Consider the following 20,425-nt stretch of genomic DNA (forward strand, 5'->3'; position numbering starts at 1 on the left):
TCCTGTATCTGGCTCACTGGCCTTGGGTTCTTTGGATTGGAGCCACATGGCCTGCCGATCCTGGGAGCCATGGACAGCCGGTCTGCCGACCTGCCCACCTCAGATTCATTCACCTCTCCAGACACAAGCCGACCTGCTGCCCTTGGATTAACCGGCCCCTGCAGCCTGTGGGCTTGGGCTTGTCAGCCTCCACAGCCTCGTGAGTCCAGAGAAGCCACTGCAGCTTAATATCCGATCCGTGGGCTTGAAACCGGGATGGACCTAACCCACTTCTACAAGTACGTGAGCTGTTCTCAAAGAACTCAGCCGAACACACCTTGTGGTGGTCCAGCCACAGGAAGGAGAACACTAGAGCTGGATCAGATCTGATTTCTCGGGGAAAGGACCGATTGGCCAGGGAGGGTCATGTGTCTTGATTTGGCTTGGCTCCAATCAGCCTAGGGAGGGCGGCAGGGCCCAGACATGAGACGGCTGCTACGGTCCTTCAGGGAGAGACCAATGGGGACCTCAGGAGGTGTGTGGCTCTGGCTCAGGTTTGTCTGGTTCCATGGCCAAGCGGTGGCCCGGCTGACACCGTCCCAGTGAGGCACCTGGAGACAGTGACAAGTGTGAAGTCCCACGTGAAAATAAAGCTTTAATGAGCTAAGGGGAAGGGTGTGGCAGACACCCTCCCTGTCCAGACCCTAGTTTTCCCAGGGCTAGGGCTCCCTGGGAGCCTTCTGAAATGGAGGCTGCTCAGCTGGGCAGTGTCAGACTCAGAGGTGGGCAGGGCGCTGGGCAGGTTCCTTGCGGCCCTTGCCAGCGATGGGCCGGCCCCGCTCCTCCCAGATGGTGATGCCGTCACAGGAGCAGATCTGCTTGGGGTTCTGGAACAGGCCCGAGGAGCGTGCGATGATGCCACAGGCCAGCCTGCGGGAGAACGTGAGGTCAAGGGCTGCTGGTCTGGGCCTCGGGGCGCCTGTGCTGGAGCAGAGTGCAGCCTCCCCCTGGGCACTCACCTCTTGCCAGAGTTCCCGGTGACCTTGGACAAGGGGTGGCTACCTCGGCCCAGGTCATCTTCCCCCTCATCGATCACCAGGCTGCGGCCAATCACGTCCCACACCTGAGGGGAGGCAACACCTCAGCTGGAGGGAAGAGCCCTGTGGCAGTGACATCACCTCCAGTTAACTTGCGAAGGGGTGGAATCTAGCCCTGCCAATCAGGTCGCAGCTTGATGACCTCATTTGGAGGTTCCAAGGAGATAAATAACTCACTGGAGACGAGTTACACACGTAGACACTCTGCTTGTCTTCCTGCTGACAAGCCCCATGGAGACCACTGATGGAACCAGAGCCCTGGAGCTGGAAGAGCCGCGTGGAGACCCACGCCAGCACCACTGGATCCACGGGTATCACACAGATGGGCTAATATTGGACTTAGGGACTTGAACTGGACTGGCCTGGGATGTTTTCTTAATGTACAATTGTTCTTTGTTATAAAGCTGTTTATTTCTTGCTTTTCTTTTAAAAAATTTTTTATTTAATCATTTAATTTGGGGATCAAACAACTCTTATCACAATGCATACATACATCAATTGTGTAAAGCACATCTGTACATTCATTGCCCTCAACATTCCCAAAACATTTGCTCTCCACTTAAGCCCCTGGCATCAGGTCCTCATTTTTCCCTTCCCTTCCCGCTCCCCCCTCCCATACAGCTGTTTCTTATTCCCAAGTATCTCTGGATGTTTTTCTCTCTACCCAGACTAACATAGCCCCCCGAATCCTCTTTCCCGCCATACCTTCAGCTTATCGTCCTCCATCCTGAAGACCGCTCGGCCATCAGCATCCGCGTGGACGTTCCCCAGGTCTCCACGGTGCTGGAACAGGACCCAGTGAGGTTGGGTCAGGTGGGACAGCAGCTGGGCTGGGTCTGCTGGTTTCCCAGCACCTCATTTCCTTTCCCCACTTCCAGAAAGCACCAGAGCTTCTGAGGGCATAGTCTGGTAGGGTCAAGTAGTGGCCCAGGGCTCAAGGCAGGGAACTGGACACCCCCTCCCTGGGAAGGACGGGTTGCCGGACCCAACCAGACTGTTCCTCCAATGGCCCTGTGCAGCCTCAGAGCGGACCCTGTGCCTGCTTCTCACCAAGCCTGGTCTCCAGCCTCCCGGTGGCTCTGTGAGCCCCGGAAGCCACCCACCATCCTCGTGGGCTGGCTGAAGATGGCCAAGGTTGCGTCCCTGATTCTTCTGAGTCTCCCTGTCTCGAGGTACTGTGAGAACACAAGGGACAAGGGGCCCACCTTTCCCCAGGAAGGTGAACATCCTCACAGCCACCAAGCACCTCTCATGGGAAAAAGCTGCTAGGCCATGGGGAGGGAGCCCTGTCAGGCCAGGGGTTAAAGGCTTGACTGCTAATTCAGAGGCTGGTGGGTCGACTCCACCAGCCATCCCCTGGAAGAAAAGGCGTGGCGACCCACTCCTGTCGAGAGGAGCCCACTGCCACAGAGCCGGTTCTGACTCAGAACAGCCCCTCGGGACAGAGTGGACTGCCCCCCCGCCCGGGGCTTCCAGGACTATAATCTTCCTGGGCACAGACCGCACCATCTTCCTCCTGCAGGCAGCTGCGAGGGGGTTTGGACCACCACTCTGGGTTCAAAGCTGAGTGCTTAACCACTGCACCACCAGGGCTCCTCAGCCCACGAAGGCAACAGCCAAGGGGACTGCAGGGGCCAGTTCTGCTCCTTCCTCCAGGGGTGCTTCGGGATGGACCGGAGCCCACGGCACAAAGGTCCTGGGGTACGGGTCACCTCGCCGCACAGTGGGAGCAGACAGAGAAGTGGCCGGTTACAGGGAACACGGGGCATGTGCAGGAATGTGGGGGTCAGGCCCTTACTGATGGGCCACAGAGACCCACCTCTGTGCAGAGAAACTGTCCCCAGCCTGACACTTCAGACAGAAGCAAGCGCTTGTGTCACCCTGGCTGGTCCACAGGAGCTTGTGGCTGGGCCCCAAAGCAGCTCCCAGCCTCACAAGCGCCTGGCCTGCTTTCTCTGTCTTCCTCTCATCACCCGTGTTGGGGGGCTTTTCAGGGAGAAAGACCAAGGTGGGGAAGCAATAGGGAGACTCAGCGAGCATCTCCCAGGCTGGGCAGAGGGGGCCTGGCAGCCAGCTGGGAGCATAGCTCAGCAGCAGGTGGCATATGAGACAGGTGGACTGGGCCAGCAGAGGGCCTAGGCCACCCCGAGATTCCTGTGCCTTTGGACACTGGAGAGCCACACTGGGGAGCCACAGAGGGTCCCAGGTGGGTTTGCAAGAAATCCCTCCCTAGCAGAGTGTGCCAAGGGGAAGACCTGGAGCCAGAGTCAAGGAGGGAAGGAAGTTTGGAGATCATCCAGGGGCAGCCAGGCCTGGAGGGAAGTCCTGCTCTGAAGTCATTCCCATGTGTGCGAAACCCACCGCTGTGAGCACACAGCGATCACAACGGCCCTGTCCTATGCGTGCTCCGTTCCCCCCATATTTCCAGATGCTGGCAACAGTCCCCTCAGCTTCCGGCCCCAAGAGAGATCCAGGGAGGAGGCACAGGTCCCCAGGGAGGCCGCCTGCCACTCCTGGCTGTGTCAGGTGCTGAGGGCCTGCCATTCCACGCCGTCTGAGGCAAGAGTGCCACCTCTTCCTAGGCCAAACCCAAGCCAACGTCATTGCTCCCGAGTCAATTCCGACTCACGGGGCAGAGCTGGATGAGCCCCACAGGGCTTTCCCTGGTTCGGCTGCCGAGTATGCAACTGCTGTTATTGTGAGGTGCCATCGAGTTGGTTATGCCCAACAGGACGAAGCCCAGGCCCTGTGTGGCAGCCCCGGTGTCACTCCATCTCCTGGAGGGACTTCCTGTCTTTGGAGGCCCCTCTGCATCACCAGCGCGATGTCCTTCTCCAGGGGCTGGTTGCTCCTGACAACACAGCCAAAGTATGTGAGATGAATCTGGCCATTTTTGCCGCTAAAGAACACTCTGGCCAGACTTCTGCCAAGACAGATCCGTTGGCCTTTTGGCAGTTGACGGTACTTTCAGTCTTCTTTGCCAGCAGCACGGTTGAGGCACATTGGTTCTTCTCTGGGCTTCCTTAGGCAAGGTCCCACTTTCACACGCGTAGAAGGCAACTGAAAAATACCGAGGCTCGGGGCAGGCGCACCTCAATCCTCAGAGTAAGGTCCTTGCTTTCCAGGGCTCTGAAGAGGTCTCGTGCAGCAGGTTGACCCAGCATAACGCGTCTTTTGCCCCCTTGACTGCTGCTTCCGTGAACACTGAAGGTGGCTTCTACGCGAGACAAAATCCTTGACACCTTCAACCTTGTCTCCATTCACTTGTCCGGCTGTGAGGATGGGGGTCTGCTTGACACTGAGCTGCCACCCACACTGAGGCTGCAGTCCTTCATCTCCATCAGCAAGTGCCACGGGTTCTCATTTTCAGCGAGCCACCTCTGTCGGTCGCAGGTGGAAATGAAATGCCTTCCTCCAATCCTGACGCCACACTCTTCTTCACGGAAGCCAGCTTCTCTGAGGATTTGCTCAGCAGACAGACTGAATAATACGGTGAGAGGAGGCAACCTGGACGCCCTCCTTTCCTGATTTTAAGCCACCCGGTATTCCCAGCAAAAGCTGGACAGCGAATGAGGAAGATCCACGCATGAAAGTCTTTGAGGGTCGGCAAAGAACATTGAAACCACCCTGGGTCTTAGAGGAAGTCCAGCCAGAATGGTCTTTAAAAGCGAGGGCAGTGAGACGTCATCTGTGTTTTTGAACCTGTCACCAGGATGGCCCAGTTCCTGGAGAAGGGCATCATGCTTGCTAAGGCAGAGGGTCCATAAGAAAGAGCAAGGCCCACATTGCGAATGAGGGGGAGTGCGGAGTGGAGACCCAAAGCCCATCTGTAGGCAACTGGACATCCGCTTACAGAAAGGTCGCAGGGAGGAGACCAACCAGAGTACAGTGATGCAATGGAAACACACAACTTTCTTCTAGGTCTTTAATGCTTCACACACACACCCACTATCATGATCCCAATTCCACCTTACAAATCCAGCTAGACCAGAGGATGTACACTGGTTCAGATAAGAACTGGGAACACAGGGAATCCAGGACACATAAACACTCCAGATCAATAATGAGAGTAGTGATACCAGGAGGGGAAGGGGAAGGTTGGGTAGAAAGAGGGAACCGATCCCAAGGATCTACATATAACCCCCTCCATGGAGGACAGACAACAGAAAAGTGGGTGAAGGGAGATGTCGGATAGTGTAAGACATGAAAAAATAATAATTTATAGATTATTAAGGGTTCGTGAGGGAGGGGGGAACAGGGAGGGGGGGGGAATGAGGAGCTGATCCCAAGGGCTCAAGCAGAAAGCAAATGTTTGGAGAATGATGAGGGCAACAAATGTACAAATGTGCTTGACACAATGGATGGATGGACTGTGGTAAGAGTTGTCCGAGCCCCCAATAAAATTATTTTAAAAGAAAGAGGAAGGCCCCCAATGAGATGGGTGATATAGTGGCTACAACCGTGAGCTCAAGGAGAGCGGTTACTGGGCGGCTGGTGGAAGCCTGGGCAGTGTCCCAGGGCTGCTGGGAGCCAGAACTGCCTGGACGGCTCTTAATTACTGCATCCTTTACGGAAGCAGACTGTCACGTCTTTCTCCTCGGAGTGGTTGGTGGGTTCAAAGGCCAACCTCCTGTCTAGCAGCCCAAAGCTTGACCACCATGTCACACCCTCCTTTGCCTGTGGGTCCCACCAAGTGTCACTGCCAAGGTTAGGTTACACAAAGAGCGGGACTTCAGTCCTGGATGGTCACTCTCACTCTCCGGCTTGGGGGAAGCCCGCTGCCCTGGGAAGAAACCCTCGTGGCAGAGAAGGGATGTCTCTGGCTGGGGACCAGTGAGACGGAGGCCAGCTAATAGCCATGGCGGTGAGCCTGATGCAGACTCTCCCCCTGGGGAGTCAGGAGATGCCTGCAGTCTTAAAACGGTGAGACCCCGAGGCCGAGCCCCCAGGCAGGCTGTGCACCCTCCCCAGACCCCCAGGACCTGTGGGGTAGAAACGTCTATGGCTGTAAGCCCAGAAGCGTTACGGTGCTTTGATTCACAGCAGTGAATACCCAATGCCCTCTGCATGGACAGGACGCTGTCAGTGAGCGCCACGGAAACGCTGCACCAGCGTCCAGCAAAGGGCAGGGAGCAGTGTCTGCCTGTGAAACCTCACAGAGCCGTCCAAAGGCCAAACAACCTGTTATGCAAATTAGGCACGTAGGGAGGATTGAAGACGTACCTATCCCGCAAACTTTCACCAAGACAAGAAGGGAAGACCAGTGGGTTGGGACACCTGAGGCAAAATGGCCAGCGCTGAGGGGGGTACTGGGTGTCCTTGGATCCTGCTCAGTGTCCATCCAGGCATTCAGCAGGGGCCCAGACCAGGGGCGGGGCACTGTGGGGAGCCATTTCCCCACAGGGGTATCGGACACAGCACCAGTCCTTGGGTAAACATGAGCACAGCTGCCCCCCAACATCCACAGAATACTTCATGGAAGAGCAGCTTGGGGCACCATGAAATAAGAGGGGAATCTCCCTATGTCCCAGGAGCTACTTGCTCTGCCTCTGGAATCTTGGTTTTTCTCTGGTCCAAGTTCAACCCCGGCCGACACTTACCCGATCAGCGTCCTCGGGGCCACCATGAGTCGTTCCATCGGGGTTAAAGTGGTCCCCACAGCTAGGAAGAGAAGGCATCAGGTAGTAAGGGAAATAGCAGCTAGCGGACCAACTGAGTGCATTAAAGGGCTGGACTACCTGTCACCCATCAATTGAAATCGAAAGGCTACAGAGAGCTGGAATTTGAACCAACTCACCCACCCACGAATCCATCATCCACCCACCCACCCATCATTGACCTGCCCTTCCAGCCATCGTCCACTCACCTACCCATCCATCATGCACCCACCCATCCATCCATTTTCCACCCACCCATCCATCATTTACCTGCCCTTCCATCCATCATCCACCCACCCATTTTTATCTCCCCTTCCATCCATCATCCACCCACCCACCCATCATCCATCCATCCAAACACCCACCCACTCATCTATCCATCCATTCGATAAACAGGCCCACTCTGTGCTGGGCTCTGAGAAGAGGCTTCCATGACAATTAGTCATGGTTTTCCCCTCAGAGAGCTCTGGTCCGAGAGAAGACACAGGTGAGTCAATAAATGGCCACGTGACAGTGTGACAAATACTGTGATGCAGGAGTTGCCTTGCAAGCTGCTTCATCTCTTTGAGCGTGTTTCCTCGTCTCAGCTGGCATGTGTGCATGTACCTCACAGGGCACCAGTGAGAACCCAGTGTGGAAATGTGTGAGCAGAAATCTGGGCCCAGCAGGTGTTCGACAGGTGGGATAAAGATGCTCCCAGGGAGATTCCAGGCCACTCACCTGGCACAGTTGCTGGTCAGGTCCCCGTACTGATGGACATGGAGGCCATGAGGGCCAGGTTCCAGGCCATCAATGGTCCCCTCGATGAGGCACTGTTCAGGGGTCAGCTGAAGGAAGCGCACCACCCCCTGCACGGGGCCAAGCCCCTCCAGAATGGCCACCGCTGCCTCCCAATTCTCTGCAAGGCAGCGGACACCCAAGTGGATCACTCTATCACCCAACCCGCCTCCCCTTCATGGTTTGGGAGAAAACCCCATATCCCTTCAGATTCCCCAAAGCCACTCCAATCCAGAGCCCATCGGCCCCGGATCCAGGTCCCCTTCCTCCCCAACTAGCCAAGACCAAGGCCACAGTGGCTACTCACGTAATATGCTACTGCCCATGCCTTTGAGTACGGCCTGCCGCCCCGTGCCTTCCAGGAGGGCCTGAACCTTTGGACTGGGCAAGGTGGTCTGTACCACGACCATCTGGTTCTCCAACTGGACCTCCACGCTCTGGACGCCTGAAAGGAGAAAGGGCAGAGGGCAACCGCAGGCTGGGAAGCGCTGTGCTGGGCACAGAGACGACAGGGACAGACTCCAGTTGCCAGCCCTGCTGCGGACCACCAGGCCATGCAGGAACCAGGGCTCCCGGGTGCTGGCTTATAGACCTTCCAGCTGGGCAGCTTTGGGAGGGTCCCTGATCTTAGAATCCCTTTCCAATTTTTGGTTTTTTTCTCTCAACTTTTTTTTTCTTTTCTTTCACCTTTTTCTTGTGAATTGGGTGAAGGTTACAGGGCAGAACATGGGTTTTACATTGGACGATGATTCATTTACATTCTGTTTCATCAAATGCATGGCCACCTCCCCAGACACAACATCACCTCACCCGTCTCCTTCTTTCTCTGCCTTTCCTCCTTTGGACCTATATCCGCGGGCAAAGACAGCCCCCTGGATCCCACCCATCACTAGTGGTTACTGGTCTCCCTAGAGGCCTAGTATTTAGCTGAAAGCTGAGCCACAGGTGTGAGTTCAGTGTCAGACACAAGGGTGACCAAGTCCACCAGTCTCCAGCCACCAGCAAACCTGGGCTCCTTTAGGATTTCGAGCTCTGGTCCACAGCTGCCCGCCCGCATACACACTACCCAGGACCTTCGAGGGGATCTTTGCAAACAGCCACGGTAGCCAGGCACCACGGAGGACCGTCTGGCCTCCGGTCGCAGAGTCGATCGTTGGAGTAGTCTATGAGGCCACAGGGCTAAGCGTTTCCACGTCTGATGGCCTTGTCCCTGCTCAGCGAGAGACCAATAGTCACACTTCAAATGGCTTTTGAAGACCCCAGACACAACTCATCAACATAGGATGTGGACTTTGTGGACCATGACATGCCAGTTGACCCTGATGTCCCGTAACACTAGGGTCCTGCGCTTCCAGGACCAGAGACTCAGTCCCTCCATATGTGTGGCTGTGGCCGAGGCGTTTTTTCCATGACTCCTGGAGGCTCCAGGACATCCGTGGATATAGTTGTGGTGGAGGTAAGCACACAAGCACAAATACTATCTGTCAAATACATGTACATATGTGTGTCCCTATCTACCTACCTATCTCCCTCCCTCCCTATGTATCTGTGGACATGTTCCCCGGCTCCCTTCCATACCCATTCAGCCCAGCGTCTATCTACGCCTCCACTCAGACGCTGTCACTACAGAATGGTGTATTTACAATGTTTACCTCGGTTGTCTTTAACTCTGGCATGGCTCCCAGGCTCCTCCTCCACCAACCTCCCTCTCACAGTACGCTGCTCCCGACCCCCTTCACGGAAGCTTTTGAAGTCAACTTGGCTTCCTCTCCCTTTGGAAGTTCTGTAACTGTACCATCCCCAGTGTTTGCTTTGAAGTCATCTCCAGGACCAGTAGACCTCTCTGGATCCCTATTTTCAGTCTGGTCAGTTTGTTTTACTCTGGACACCACGATAGGAGTCAGCAGTGGGTTTGCTGGTTGGTTGTTTCTCTCGGGGTTGACTTCTGGGTGGTGGTGCCATGTATATTGATCTCGGATTGTTGCTGGCCATGGTTGATTTCCTAGCTGAAGAACTCCTTTTTGTTTCTTGTAAGGAATTTCCCCCAATTCCTGTCCTTCCTGTGTATCCGGAGATAGCGTCATTTCAGCATTGTATTTGAGGGGCACTTCTGCTGGGTAGATGATTCAAGGTGGGCGGTTGTTTTCCTTCAGAGTTTTGTATACCTCTGGCTTGTAGGTGGGAAAGCTGCTAGGGGGCCAAGGGCGGCAGCAGGGAGCCCACAGATGAAGTCCCTGTGTGGTTTGGAGAGAGGTGCTCTCTGCTCCCAAAGGGGGAGGGCTGGACGCTCCCTGCCGTTACCCTCTCCAGAACGCTTCACCTGACTTCCACGGAAAAGACTGGATCCCCAGATCAGTCAGAGCCACAGGGAACTCCAGGAAGTGAGCCCTGGGCTAGAGCCCCTCCCACTTAACCCTGGAACCATGGCACCAGGCTTCCCAGAGAGGGCTAGCTATGAATTCTGGGAAACTACAGCTTCCCTGCCCAGCCCCAGAGAAAGCCAAGCTGCTCCAGCTCTCCAGAGTAGATATCACACAGTCGTTATCTGGGGCCTGCAAAGTCCACTGAGGGCGGAGCCAGTCCAAGAAAAACCTAGCTGTCCTCGCTCTCAGGCAGAAAGCTCACAGGAAGTGCAGGGCCTCACGACCTGCGGCAGCTTTGGTCAGAACATTCCACATATCAGCTCTGTCCAACTCCAGATTGGGCACTCCAAAGCAGAGATTAGACTAACCCAGTTTCAAGGTTTTGTCTCTTCACCACCCCAGTCAGTCCATCCTGGGTAAGCCCTCTGTAATGGATGAAATTGTATACCACCACCACCACCAAAAAAAAAAAAATGTTGTTAATCCTAACCAACTAGCTAGGCCTGTGGTTATGGAGCCATTTGTGAAAGGATTCTCTTTATTGTGTTCATGAGACAGACTGAGCGTAGTCAACCCCTCATAAAATAGCTCAAGAAACTCAAACTCTGCCAACCCGTCAATTCTGTGACTCATAGCAACCCAACAGGACTGGCTAGAAAGGCCCCTTGTGGGTTACGAGACTGTAACTTTTTTTTTCTTTAAAATTTTTTTTATTTTAATCTATCATTATATTGGGGTCTCTTACAGCTCTTATAACAATCCATACATCAATTGTATGGAGCACATTTGTAGATGTTGCCATCATCATTCTCAAAACATTTTCTTTCTCGTTGAGCCCTTGGTATTAGCTCCTCGAGACTGTAACTCTTCACAGGAGGAGAAAGTCTCATCTTTTTCTCGCAGAGCAGCTGGTGGTTTCAAACTGCTGACCTTATGGCCAGCAGCCCAACAGGCAGTCACTATGCCACCAGGGCTCCCTGTAGAGTGTGAAGGGGCAGATTAAGGAAGCAGACGAGGAGGAAGGTGGTTGACCAGTCACATGGGGCTCTCCGAGGCACCGGGAAACAAGTTGCAGAGACAAAGAGCTTCCCCTCAGAACTGACCAGAGGGAGAAAGCCAGCCCTGAATTTGGACATCAGGTCTCTTAGACTTTTCAAAAATAAACTTCTACTGGGAAAGCCATCCACCTGGGGATAGTCCTAGAGCAGCAGCTCTGGGAGACAAAGATTTCTGCCAGACGGAAAAGGATTCCCGCCGTGTTCGGTAACCCTACAGAGGGGCCTGGGTCCCTGAGAGCCCCCTCAACTGCGAGGTTTTACACACCAGACTCTGCTCAAGGGATGTCTGGGTCTTCACTAAGCTTCTTGTCACCATGGGCCTCCAGACGAGGTGCTATGAGAGTCTCCGTTTAAAAGCTAGAGAAACAGAGGCAAGAAAGACCCTCACACACGCCATGGTGCTATGAAGTGGCAAAAAGGGTGTGTGTGAATTCCAACCGTCTAGGCTCATGCCTCTAACTACTGGGATACACTGCTGTACAGGGTGGTCCTGTGCCACCACCACTGTCCCAGGCTCCCAGCCCCTCTCATCTCATCCCTCCCCAAGCTCACGTTTTACCCCAGAGCTTGATGCCCCTGTAGGGAAATGGCTCCCTACAGCACCCAGGGGTGGCCCACAAGCAGGGCTGGGCCCCTGTTGAATGCTTGGAGGGATACTGAGCAGGATCCAATCTCTCCACCTATGCCAGGTCACCCCCCAGACCAGATGACTTTTGGGTACCAGGTGCCACTTAGGATGCTACATAGCCAGGGCTGCTGTTTGCTTAATTAAGATCCTGCAGTTTCTCTAGCAAGGACTGCATTCCCGGAATTCTTTCTGTAGTCTGGAGCTCCCTTTCAGCCGGATTCCTCAGGCTCCAGGATACCTGAGGTTCAGGAACTGAGACCAACAAGACAATTGCCACCTACTCCTTCATCAGGTATAGAGGTGAGGTCCAGCTCAGAGAACAATTCCTCCCTCACTCTGGGTCTCAGTTTTGGTATCTGTGAAATGGGAATTGAGTTGACGGAAGAGCTTGCGCCTAGCCCCTGACGGAGGTTTAGGGACAGCTGTCCACCTGGAACTCTTACCTGCCACCCCATGCAGGGACTGGCGAACCGCATCCACGCAGCTCTGACAGGTCATTTGCACAGCGAATTCCAGCTGCAAGGACAGTAGGGGCAGGCCGATGAGAGCCGGGGTCAGAGGTGAGGTTGCCTGACCTGGTTTCATCACCTCCACCACGGCCACCCTTACAGCCTGGGAGTCACGCTCCCCGAGACCGCTCCACGGTGCCCTCTTCAGGATCATGCCAGCACCTGCCAGGCCCCGCCCCACAGCTCTCCTGCTACCTCTGCTGACCGACCGTGCGCAGTTGCCCGGCGTTCGCCACACACGCATGTGACATTCTTCACTACTAAAGTCAAGTAAGCCCAAGCTCAGCCCACTTATTTAGTAACCGGCCCTGCTCGCACCCCAAAATCACGCCTGGTCCCTGGCGAGGCAAAGATCACCGCAGCGGCTGAGGCGCCCCCGCGGAGCCCCGACTCTCACCGTGCAAGCGGTCCCGCTGTCCCCCGGAGTCGATGCCATCCTGGCCCCGGTATGCCCAGAGCAGCGCGGAGCCGCGGGCACAGAAGCGTAGAAGTTCCCTTAGCCCCGCCCCTGTTGCGTAAGCACGCAAAGCCTCCTCCCTAACGTCAGGGGGCGGGGCGCAGAGGGGACGCATGCGTAGTGGGGCGGGTCCGCCTCTGGTCGTCGTGGTAACGGCATAACCTCCTTGCTGGGCGGCTGGGGCCTCTGCAAGCACCAAGATGGATTCGCGGGAGCGGGCGTCCGATCTCCAGCGTTTTTACCACCAGTTGCTGCAACCGCTGTCGCTCTTTCCCCGCAAGGCGACGCCTGAAGAGTCGCAGAAACCCGGCTCGCAGATGGCTTACTGGCTGCAGGTCTTGCCTCGCACACAGCCGACGGCGGCGTCGCTGTGCCGCCAGGTCGCCGAGCGGCTGGCCCGCAGCGGGTTGGCCGCGCCGGTGCCCCCTGAGAACCGGCTCCGCCTCACCGAGGTCATCCTGCAGGAGCTGAGGTGCAGCTGGCAGGCGCCTCCCGCCGAGCCCAGTCTGAGCCGCCAGAACAACCAGAAGCTGTGGGAACGCCTGGAGGCCCACGTGCTGCTGAGCAGCGAGCAGCTCTTCCTTCGCTACTTGCACCTGCTGGTCACCCTGACGGGCCCCGCAGGCGTCTTCACGGAGGGGGCCACCATCACCCGCTTGACCGCCAGCCTCGCCAGGGACTGCTCGCGCTACCTCACCAGCCCCGCGGTCTACCATTGCCTGCTGGCCGACTTTCAGGCCCTGCTGAGGCTAGATCGAGCCGGCGGCGGCGAGGTGAAGGAACCTCGCTGCCCCAGCCCGGTGCAGGCCTTCAAGCTCTGCCCCCTCCCCTGGCCTCACAGCACCGGCTTCGCCAAGGTGCCATGCTCCAACCTGAACCTGAGCTACCTGATCCACCTGAGCCGCCCTTCAGAATACCTCCTCGAGCCTGGAGTGGATCCTGTGAAGGAACTAAAGGCCATCCCCCAGTTGAGCAAGGCAAAATCCCGCTGGCTGTCCTCGCAGCCAAAGAAGAAAGACGTGGACTTGGCTGCCCCACAGAAGGATGCTCGGCTGAGCTCCACAGTGTCTACCCCCAGCCAGGCTTCCCCTACCACCCATTTCCCCGTCCACACCCAGCTCCGGCGCTGGCATTCCATGCCCTCTCTTCGCCAGGGCTGGAAGCTGGCAGATGAGTTGGGTCTTCTCCCACACCCTCCCCGCACCTTAACCCCACTGGTCCTGGTTGCAGAGAGCAAGCCAGAGCTGGCCGTGGATGCTGTGGCTGAGGACCTAAAAGAGAAGATGAAGAAACTCAAATTGAAGTGGCCTCACTACCTGGGGCTGGACACAGACCTGCCCCCACTCCTGGGGGCCCTGACCCACCAGTCCACTGCAGGGCACCGCTTGAGAGAGCTGCAGAAGAAGTTGAAAGCCCTAGAGGAGGAGGAGGCCCTCCACCAGCAGGCCCTCCAGCGCCCCAAAGCCCCTCCACTTCACCCACAGCCAGTGACGGTAACTCTGAGACTGAGGAACCAGCTCGTGGTCCAGGTTGCTGCTGTCCGAGTCTCTTGTAGAAACTTTATAGACTCCTTCCATGTCGAAGGGGCCGGTGTCCTGTACAACCACCTGGCAGGTGAACTGGACCAGAAACTTATAGAAGACATGGATCGAGACCGCTCTGTCGGCAGCAGCAGCCAGGAGATCTACAAGCAGTTGGGAAGCCGTGTGTCTAGGGACTACTTACGTTTTGACCAGGGGCCCCTGATTGAGCCTGCAGCTGACAAGGACTGGTCGGCTTTCTTGTCCTCGGGCTTCGTCCAGCAAGACCAGTCCTATCACATCATCAACCCTGAGTTGTCTAATATTTATACCCAACCAGGCAACCTATCACAGGCCTATCGTGACAAAATACCCTCCCTCACCGTTCCCCACGCGAATCAACTCGGGTCCTGGCGTTCCAGTATCAGCAAGTCTCCCCGGAAGTCATGGGTGAGAAGCAGCCTGTCTGGGGAAGAATATTTCAAGTTCCTCGCCACCCAGGAGACGGATTTCCTCCATGCCATCTTCCATATGTATGAGGAAGAGCTTCCTTACACAGAGTTGATGGCCCCCTCCAGGGAGTCCCAACCGCTGCAGCATCCTCCCCCCTTGGTAGAAGAGGAAGAGCCCTGGGACTTTGTACCAGGGGAGTGGGATTGCAACACCGTGCTGCAGCACGGGCTGGGGACAGTGGCGCTGGACTTCCTGGGGAGATGCTGCCAGATCCCGAACCTGCAGAAACGCCTAGAGAAGCTGTGGTCGGTGTTTGAGGTTCCTCACAGAGACCGACTGGACATGGCCATCAAATACAGCTCCAATGCCCGTCTGATGCAACTGCCTGCACTCCTGTGTGCCTGGGAGCAGGCCCTGCAGCCCATTCAGCTACGGGAGGCTTTGCTGGGGAAACTAGAGTGGTTTGAGCGGCAAGCCTCCAACCCCAATCGCTTCTTTCAGAAACATAGCACGAACCCGAAAGCCCTGCTGGAGGAGAATCAGATCCGAAGCTCTCTGCAGAGCAAGCTCAATCAAGTGGAGGCCTCCCTGGTGACCCTCCTGGGGCAGATTGAGTTAATCTTTGATGAGCCAGTGACTTTCAAGGGGCGCCGCTACCTGGATAAGATGAAACATGACAAAGTTGAGATGCTCTACTGGCTGCAGCAACATCGTCGGATCCGCCTCCTGCCCCGGGTGCCCAGGACTTCCCATGTCCAAGTATTTCAGTCCGGGAGGCACAGCAGCCAGTCCGGGAGGCAAAGCAGCCAGCATTTACTAGTTCCTGGGAATACTCCCATTACCCTTGGATTCAGCCAAGAGCCCTCACATTCCTCCCCGCCCTCAGACTTCCAGCAGCTCCACTAGACCTCTTGACTGCATTGGAAAATGAATCTATGGGTGTCTACACCCGAGGAGTCTAGGCTTCAGAAACAATGTGCTTCTAGACTCGTTTTGGACAGTGAAGTTCTCCTAACAGACTCCCTAGGCTCCAGCATTCCCACCTTTATCAAGCCACGCACACAATACAGCCAGAAACTTAAGAGAGCAAAAATGACTCAGACCATCACTTGGAGTTCATTGTGGGAGGGACATGTAGACTGGAAGCAGACCATGACCTTTGGGGCAACACAGTGTAGCGTTCCTGTCCCATGAATTTAAGTCGACTAATTAGCACCCCCAAACATCAAGGCTCTCTGGCATAATGGTTAAGAAAGGGGGACGTGGAGTCAGTAGATGCAGGTCAAAATCCTGGCTGTGTCTGTGACTAACAAGTGGCCTAACTTCTCTGCACTTGATCCTGGTCGTCTCGGGTCAGAAGAAGGAGCTGGGTCCAGGCTATTACTTCTTCCAGTTCCAGAGTTCCCCGTTCTCACATGCAATTGGTAGAGCTAAAGGTTTTTATTTTTAATTGAAATTTAACCAGTTAATGCAAGCACACAGTATAAAATACACAGGGGTACCTACTGAAGAATAAATCTCTTCCATCCCTGTGCCGGTATCTCAGCTCCCCCTTCTAAGGATCAGAGCTGTTACCAGTTTTTCGGTTGCTATGTATCCTCCCATTCATTCCCTTATTCAACAAATACCTATTGAACATCTTTTAGGTATTCGATGTTCAGTCTGTATCTGTGGGGGGGGGGGATCCCTATCCTTTGTAGAGTTTACAGACGCGTAGCAGCTGAGCACATTGAATAATGGAATGTTAGGAGGTGCCACGTGTTGTGGGGAAAAGGACAAATGGCAAGCAGAAGTCAAGGGGTGGGTCTGTAGTCTTAATCTGTGCTCAGAATAGGCCTCGCTTGGAAAGCAAGGTGTAAACCAAGGCTTTGGAAGGGGATTGGCTTAGTCTCTGGGGAGGGTTCTTAGAGAAACAGTACAGGTGGGTGGCCTTAGCCACCACAGATTTATTTTCTCACAGCTTGGCAGGCTCAGAAGTCCCAATTCTGGGTGCCAGCTCTAGGGGAAGGTCTCCCTGTCCATTCTGGGAGAAGCCGCCATCTCTTCAGCCAGTTTGCTGGTCCTTGCCGATCTCCTCCACCTCGGTTGACATCGAGCTTACATCATCTGTCTTCCATGTTTCATCTCCTTCTATCTCAGAGTGACTTATCACATAGCCTGCGCCATTCCTGTCGCAATCACCAAAGAGCAAAAACAAGAACCTATTTCCCAGTGGGTTTATAGCCAAAATGTAAGGGTGAATAACTGACCCTGAATGATTCCAAAAGTACTCCCCCTCCCACCCTCCTGACTTGAGGTTTTCATGTAGCAGTACTCCTCAAACTTTCACACCAAATCAAACAGCTCACAGCCACCGAGTCAGTTCCCAATCACAGTAACCCCATACGACAGAGTAGAACTGCCCCTGCGGGGTTCTGAGACGGTAACTTGACAGAAAGCGCCCTCTAACCGCAAGGTCAGCAGCTAGAGCCCCCCAGTCACTCCTGCGGAGAAAGACAAGGCGTTCTACTTCCGTGAGAGTGACAGCCCCGAAACCCACAGCGGCGGCTCTGCCCCACCAGAATCCGCTCAATGGCAGCGAGTGAGAACTCCTTCTGAGGCAGATGGCTCATCTTTTGCCCGAGGGGCAACTGGTGGTTTGAAACTGCTGACCTTGCGATTATCAGCCCAACCCATAACCTATTACTGAGCCAGTGGTTCTCAACCCGTGGGCCGTGACCCCTTTGGGGGTCAAATGGGTGGCCCTTTCATAGGGGTCGCCCAATTCATAACAGTAACAAAATGACTGATGAAGTAGCAATGAAAACAATTTTATGGTTGGGGTTCACCATAAAGAGGGACTGTAATAAAGGGTAACAGCATTAGGAAGGTTGAGAACCACTGCCCTATGTTATCAGGGCTCTTTAGAATGGGGGAACATAAACAAGAATCAGCCCTCTTGGCCTAGTGGGTTACACCCCGGGCTGCTGACCTCAGGGTGAGCATTTCAAACCCACCGGCCGGTCCATGGGGGAAAGATGAGGCTTTCTGCTCCTGTTGATTTACAGCCTTAGAAACCCCCAGGGGCAAATTTTCCCTATCCCATTGGGTCACTCGATCCACTCAGTAACCGTGAGTTTGGGTCAGAAATAAGGGATGGGAGGTAGGGAATAGAAACCATGCTAGTCTGAAAGGCCTGAGAAATGTAGACCAACTTGACACACTATTTTGTTGAGGAGTCCAAGTGGTGCAGTGGTTACAGGTGCTTGGCTGCTAACCAAAAGGTTGGCAGTTCAAAGCCACCAGCTGCCTGCATGTGACGTGGCTGGCTGCCTCCTTAGTGATAATGGCCATGGAAACCTCACAGGGCAGTTGTATCCTGTGCTCCAGGGTGGCTATGACAACCCATTGGAGGGCAGTGGATTTGGTGTTTGGGTCTGTAATATTTGTTTTCATGCTTGCTATGGCTTATCTTCAAGGGAAACTGGCCCTCCACGCAGATATTCCATATTCGGCATTCACCTGGGGACCCCGTGGTCTTCTCTCCACAGACTATTGCACCCTCTAGATTAGAACACAGGTTCTCAAATGTGTTTGACCTACTGCCCCTTTCATTAAAAAATTACCCAGCTTAAAAAAAATTTACCCAGCTCCCACCTGGTAATGAAAATATTTTTTGTTTTTTCTTTTTTTATCATTATATTAGGGGCTCATACAGCTCTTATCACAATCCATACACACATCAATTGTGTAAAGCACATTTGTACATTCATTGCCCTCATCATTCTCAAAGCATTTGCTCTCCACCTAAGCCCCTGGGAAAAGATTTAATGCTATAGCCCATGATCCAGAAGTGTAGGTATCTGCTACAGCAGCACCCATCACCCACCCTGATCCTTCCAGCACCCCATGGGCGGCAGTGTGACCCACTTTGGGAAACTATAGAAGTGAGAATCACTCGTGAGAAATTCCCAGGCAGGGGTTGGCAAACGTTTAATGTAAACAGGTATAACTATTGTAGACCATGTGGTCTCTGGCATGACTTCACTCTGCCAGTGTTCAGAAGCCAGGTGGCTTTTCTCAGGTGCCATTGAGTCCATCCCACCTCACAGTGACCCTCAAAGCAGCAGAATCAACTGATGCCGGGGGTCCTGGGCCATCCATTTCTATAGTTTGAGCCCATTGTGTAGCCGCTGCGTCCGTCCATTTGGGTGCGGGTCTTCCTCTCTTACACAGACCCTTGACCGAGCATGCTGTCCTTTTCAAGGACTGCTGTCTTTCAGGGACATGTCCAAAGCACACGACATGAATTCTCCCCATGCTCGTATCCAAGGAGGACTTTGGCCGTACTTCTTTTGAGACAGGTGTTTGTTCGTAGGGCGGTCCGTGGTATTTCCAGTGTCCCTTGCCGGCACCATGATTCAAAGGCACCCATTCTTCTCCCACCTTCCTTACTCAGTATCCAACTCTCACAGGCACATGAGGCCACTGAGAAGACCATGCTGGGGTCCGGCGCAGCTCAGTCCTTAGAGTGACATCCTTGCTCTTCATCACTTTAAAGAGGTCTTGGGGCAGCAGATTGCCCAAATGCAACATACCATTTGATCTCTTGACGGCTGCTTCCACGAGCATCCATTGTAGATGGATGACGTGCAGATCCACGTCAGGAGAAATCCTTGACCATTTCGATCTTTTCTCGCTGTATCATGATGTGGGTCTAGTTGTGATCATTTCTACTTTCTGTACATTAAATTGTTATCCATATGGAAGGCTGCCATCCTTGATCTTCATCCGCAAGGGCTTCAAGTCCTCCTCACACCAGAAAGCCAGGCTGTGTCATCTGCATATCGCAGGTTGTTGGTAAGCCTTTCTCCACTCCTGATGCTGTGTTCTCAGAGTCCAGCTCCTCTGATTGTTTGCTCCAAGTACAGACTGAACAAGTTCAGGGAGAGGATTCAACCCTGCGGCAACACCTTTCTTGATTTTATACCTGGCGGTCCTGTTCACACAAGTGCCTCGAGCCATGTTCAGGTTAGACACGAGCACAAGCAAGAATTCCCATTCTTCTCAAGGCTGTCCATAGCTTGTTAAGATCCACCACACAGTTGACTGCCTTTGCCTCGCCAATAAAACACAAGTCAACATTTTTCTGCTACTCTGTATTTTCAGCCAAGGTCCATCTGATGTCAGCAAGGATATATTCCTTTGTACCAGGCTCTCTTCGGAGTCTGGCCCGAAGTTCTGGCAGCTCCCTGTCCATGGTGCCGCTGCAACCATTGTTGAATAATCCTCAGCAAAGTGTTACTTATATGTGACATCAATGATAATGATCTAGAGTTTGAGCATTCTGTTGCGTCACCGTCCTTTGGAATGAGGACACGCGGGGATTTCTTCCAGTCAGTTGACCCGGTGACTGCCTTCCAAATTTCTTGACATAGAGGAATGAGTGCTTCCTCAGCTTCCTGACTCATTTCCATGGGTATTGTGTCAACTCCTGGAGCTCTGTGGTTGACTCATGCCTCCAGTGTAACTGGGAATTCTTCCGGCAGCACCATTGGTTCTTAATCACATGCTGCGTCTTGAAACGGCCTAAAGTCGACTAGTTCTTTTGGGTACAGGGGATTCGCTCCATCTTCTTTTGACACTTCCTGCAGCGTTCAGTAGTCTGCCCATCAAATCTTTCAGTGTCACAACGCCAGGCTTGAACTTTGTCATTAGTTTGAGCTCCGCTGAGTGTGTTCTTCCTTTCTGGTGTTCTAACTCTGGGTCTTGAACATCTCATTACTCTGGAACTCTCTGTTCAGTTCTTTTACTCAATCATTTCTTTCATTTGCCTTGGCTACTCGACGGTTAAGAGAACGTTTTAGAATCTCTTCCTACGTCCACTTTGATTATGTCTTCCTTTCCTGGGGTTTTAAATGACACCTTGCTTTCTCCCCATTTGATGC

At 54.1% G+C, this 20,425-nt stretch overlaps 2 protein-coding genes across 2 annotated transcripts; one reads left to right on the plus strand and one right to left on the minus strand.

The window, feature by feature from the left end:
* Positions 1-614: 614 nt before the first annotated feature.
* CCS (copper chaperone for superoxide dismutase) lies at positions 615-12,618 on the minus strand. Its single transcript, XM_075545323.1, has 8 exons — positions 12,466-12,618; positions 12,003-12,075; positions 7,818-7,955; positions 7,454-7,631; positions 6,677-6,737; positions 1,782-1,859; positions 999-1,102; positions 615-909 (listed from the first exon to the last, which is right to left on the minus strand). The coding sequence occupies exons 1-8, from the start codon at positions 12,502-12,504 to the stop codon at positions 756-758; spliced, it is 825 nt and encodes a 274-aa protein (XP_075401438.1). The 5' UTR covers positions 12,505-12,618; the 3' UTR covers positions 615-755.
* Positions 12,619-12,686: 68 nt separating this feature from the next.
* Positions 12,687-16,092, plus strand: CCDC87 (coiled-coil domain containing 87). Its single transcript, XM_075545322.1, has one exon. The coding sequence runs from the start codon at positions 12,726-12,728 to the stop codon at positions 15,402-15,404; it is 2,679 nt and encodes an 892-aa protein (XP_075401437.1). The 5' UTR covers positions 12,687-12,725; the 3' UTR covers positions 15,405-16,092.
* The last annotated feature ends 4,333 nt before the right edge of the window (positions 16,093-20,425 follow it).

Source organism: Tenrec ecaudatus, chromosome 4 (assembly GCF_050624435.1).
Source record: "Tenrec ecaudatus isolate mTenEca1 chromosome 4, mTenEca1.hap1, whole genome shotgun sequence".
In the NCBI taxonomy this organism is placed as follows: domain Eukaryota; kingdom Metazoa; phylum Chordata; class Mammalia; order Afrosoricida; family Tenrecidae; genus Tenrec; species Tenrec ecaudatus.

Excerpts from the sequence above, each read along its gene's own strand:
- CCS (XM_075545323.1), bottom strand. The coding sequence starts at position 12,504 with ATGGCATCGACTCCGGGGGACAGCGGGACCGCTTGCACG. Across the intron at positions 7,632-7,817 it reads CATGGGCAGTAGCATATTAC|AGAATTGGGAGGCAGCGGTG; the intron begins GTGAGTAGCCAC and ends GCTGCCTTGCAG. Across the intron at positions 1,860-6,676 it reads GCCCCGAGGACGCTGATCGG|CACCGTGGAGACCTGGGGAA; the intron begins GTAAGTGTCGGC and ends GTCCTGTTCCAG.
- CCDC87 (XM_075545322.1), top strand. The coding sequence starts at position 12,726 with ATGGATTCGCGGGAGCGGGCGTCCGATCTCCAGCGTTTTTACCACCAG.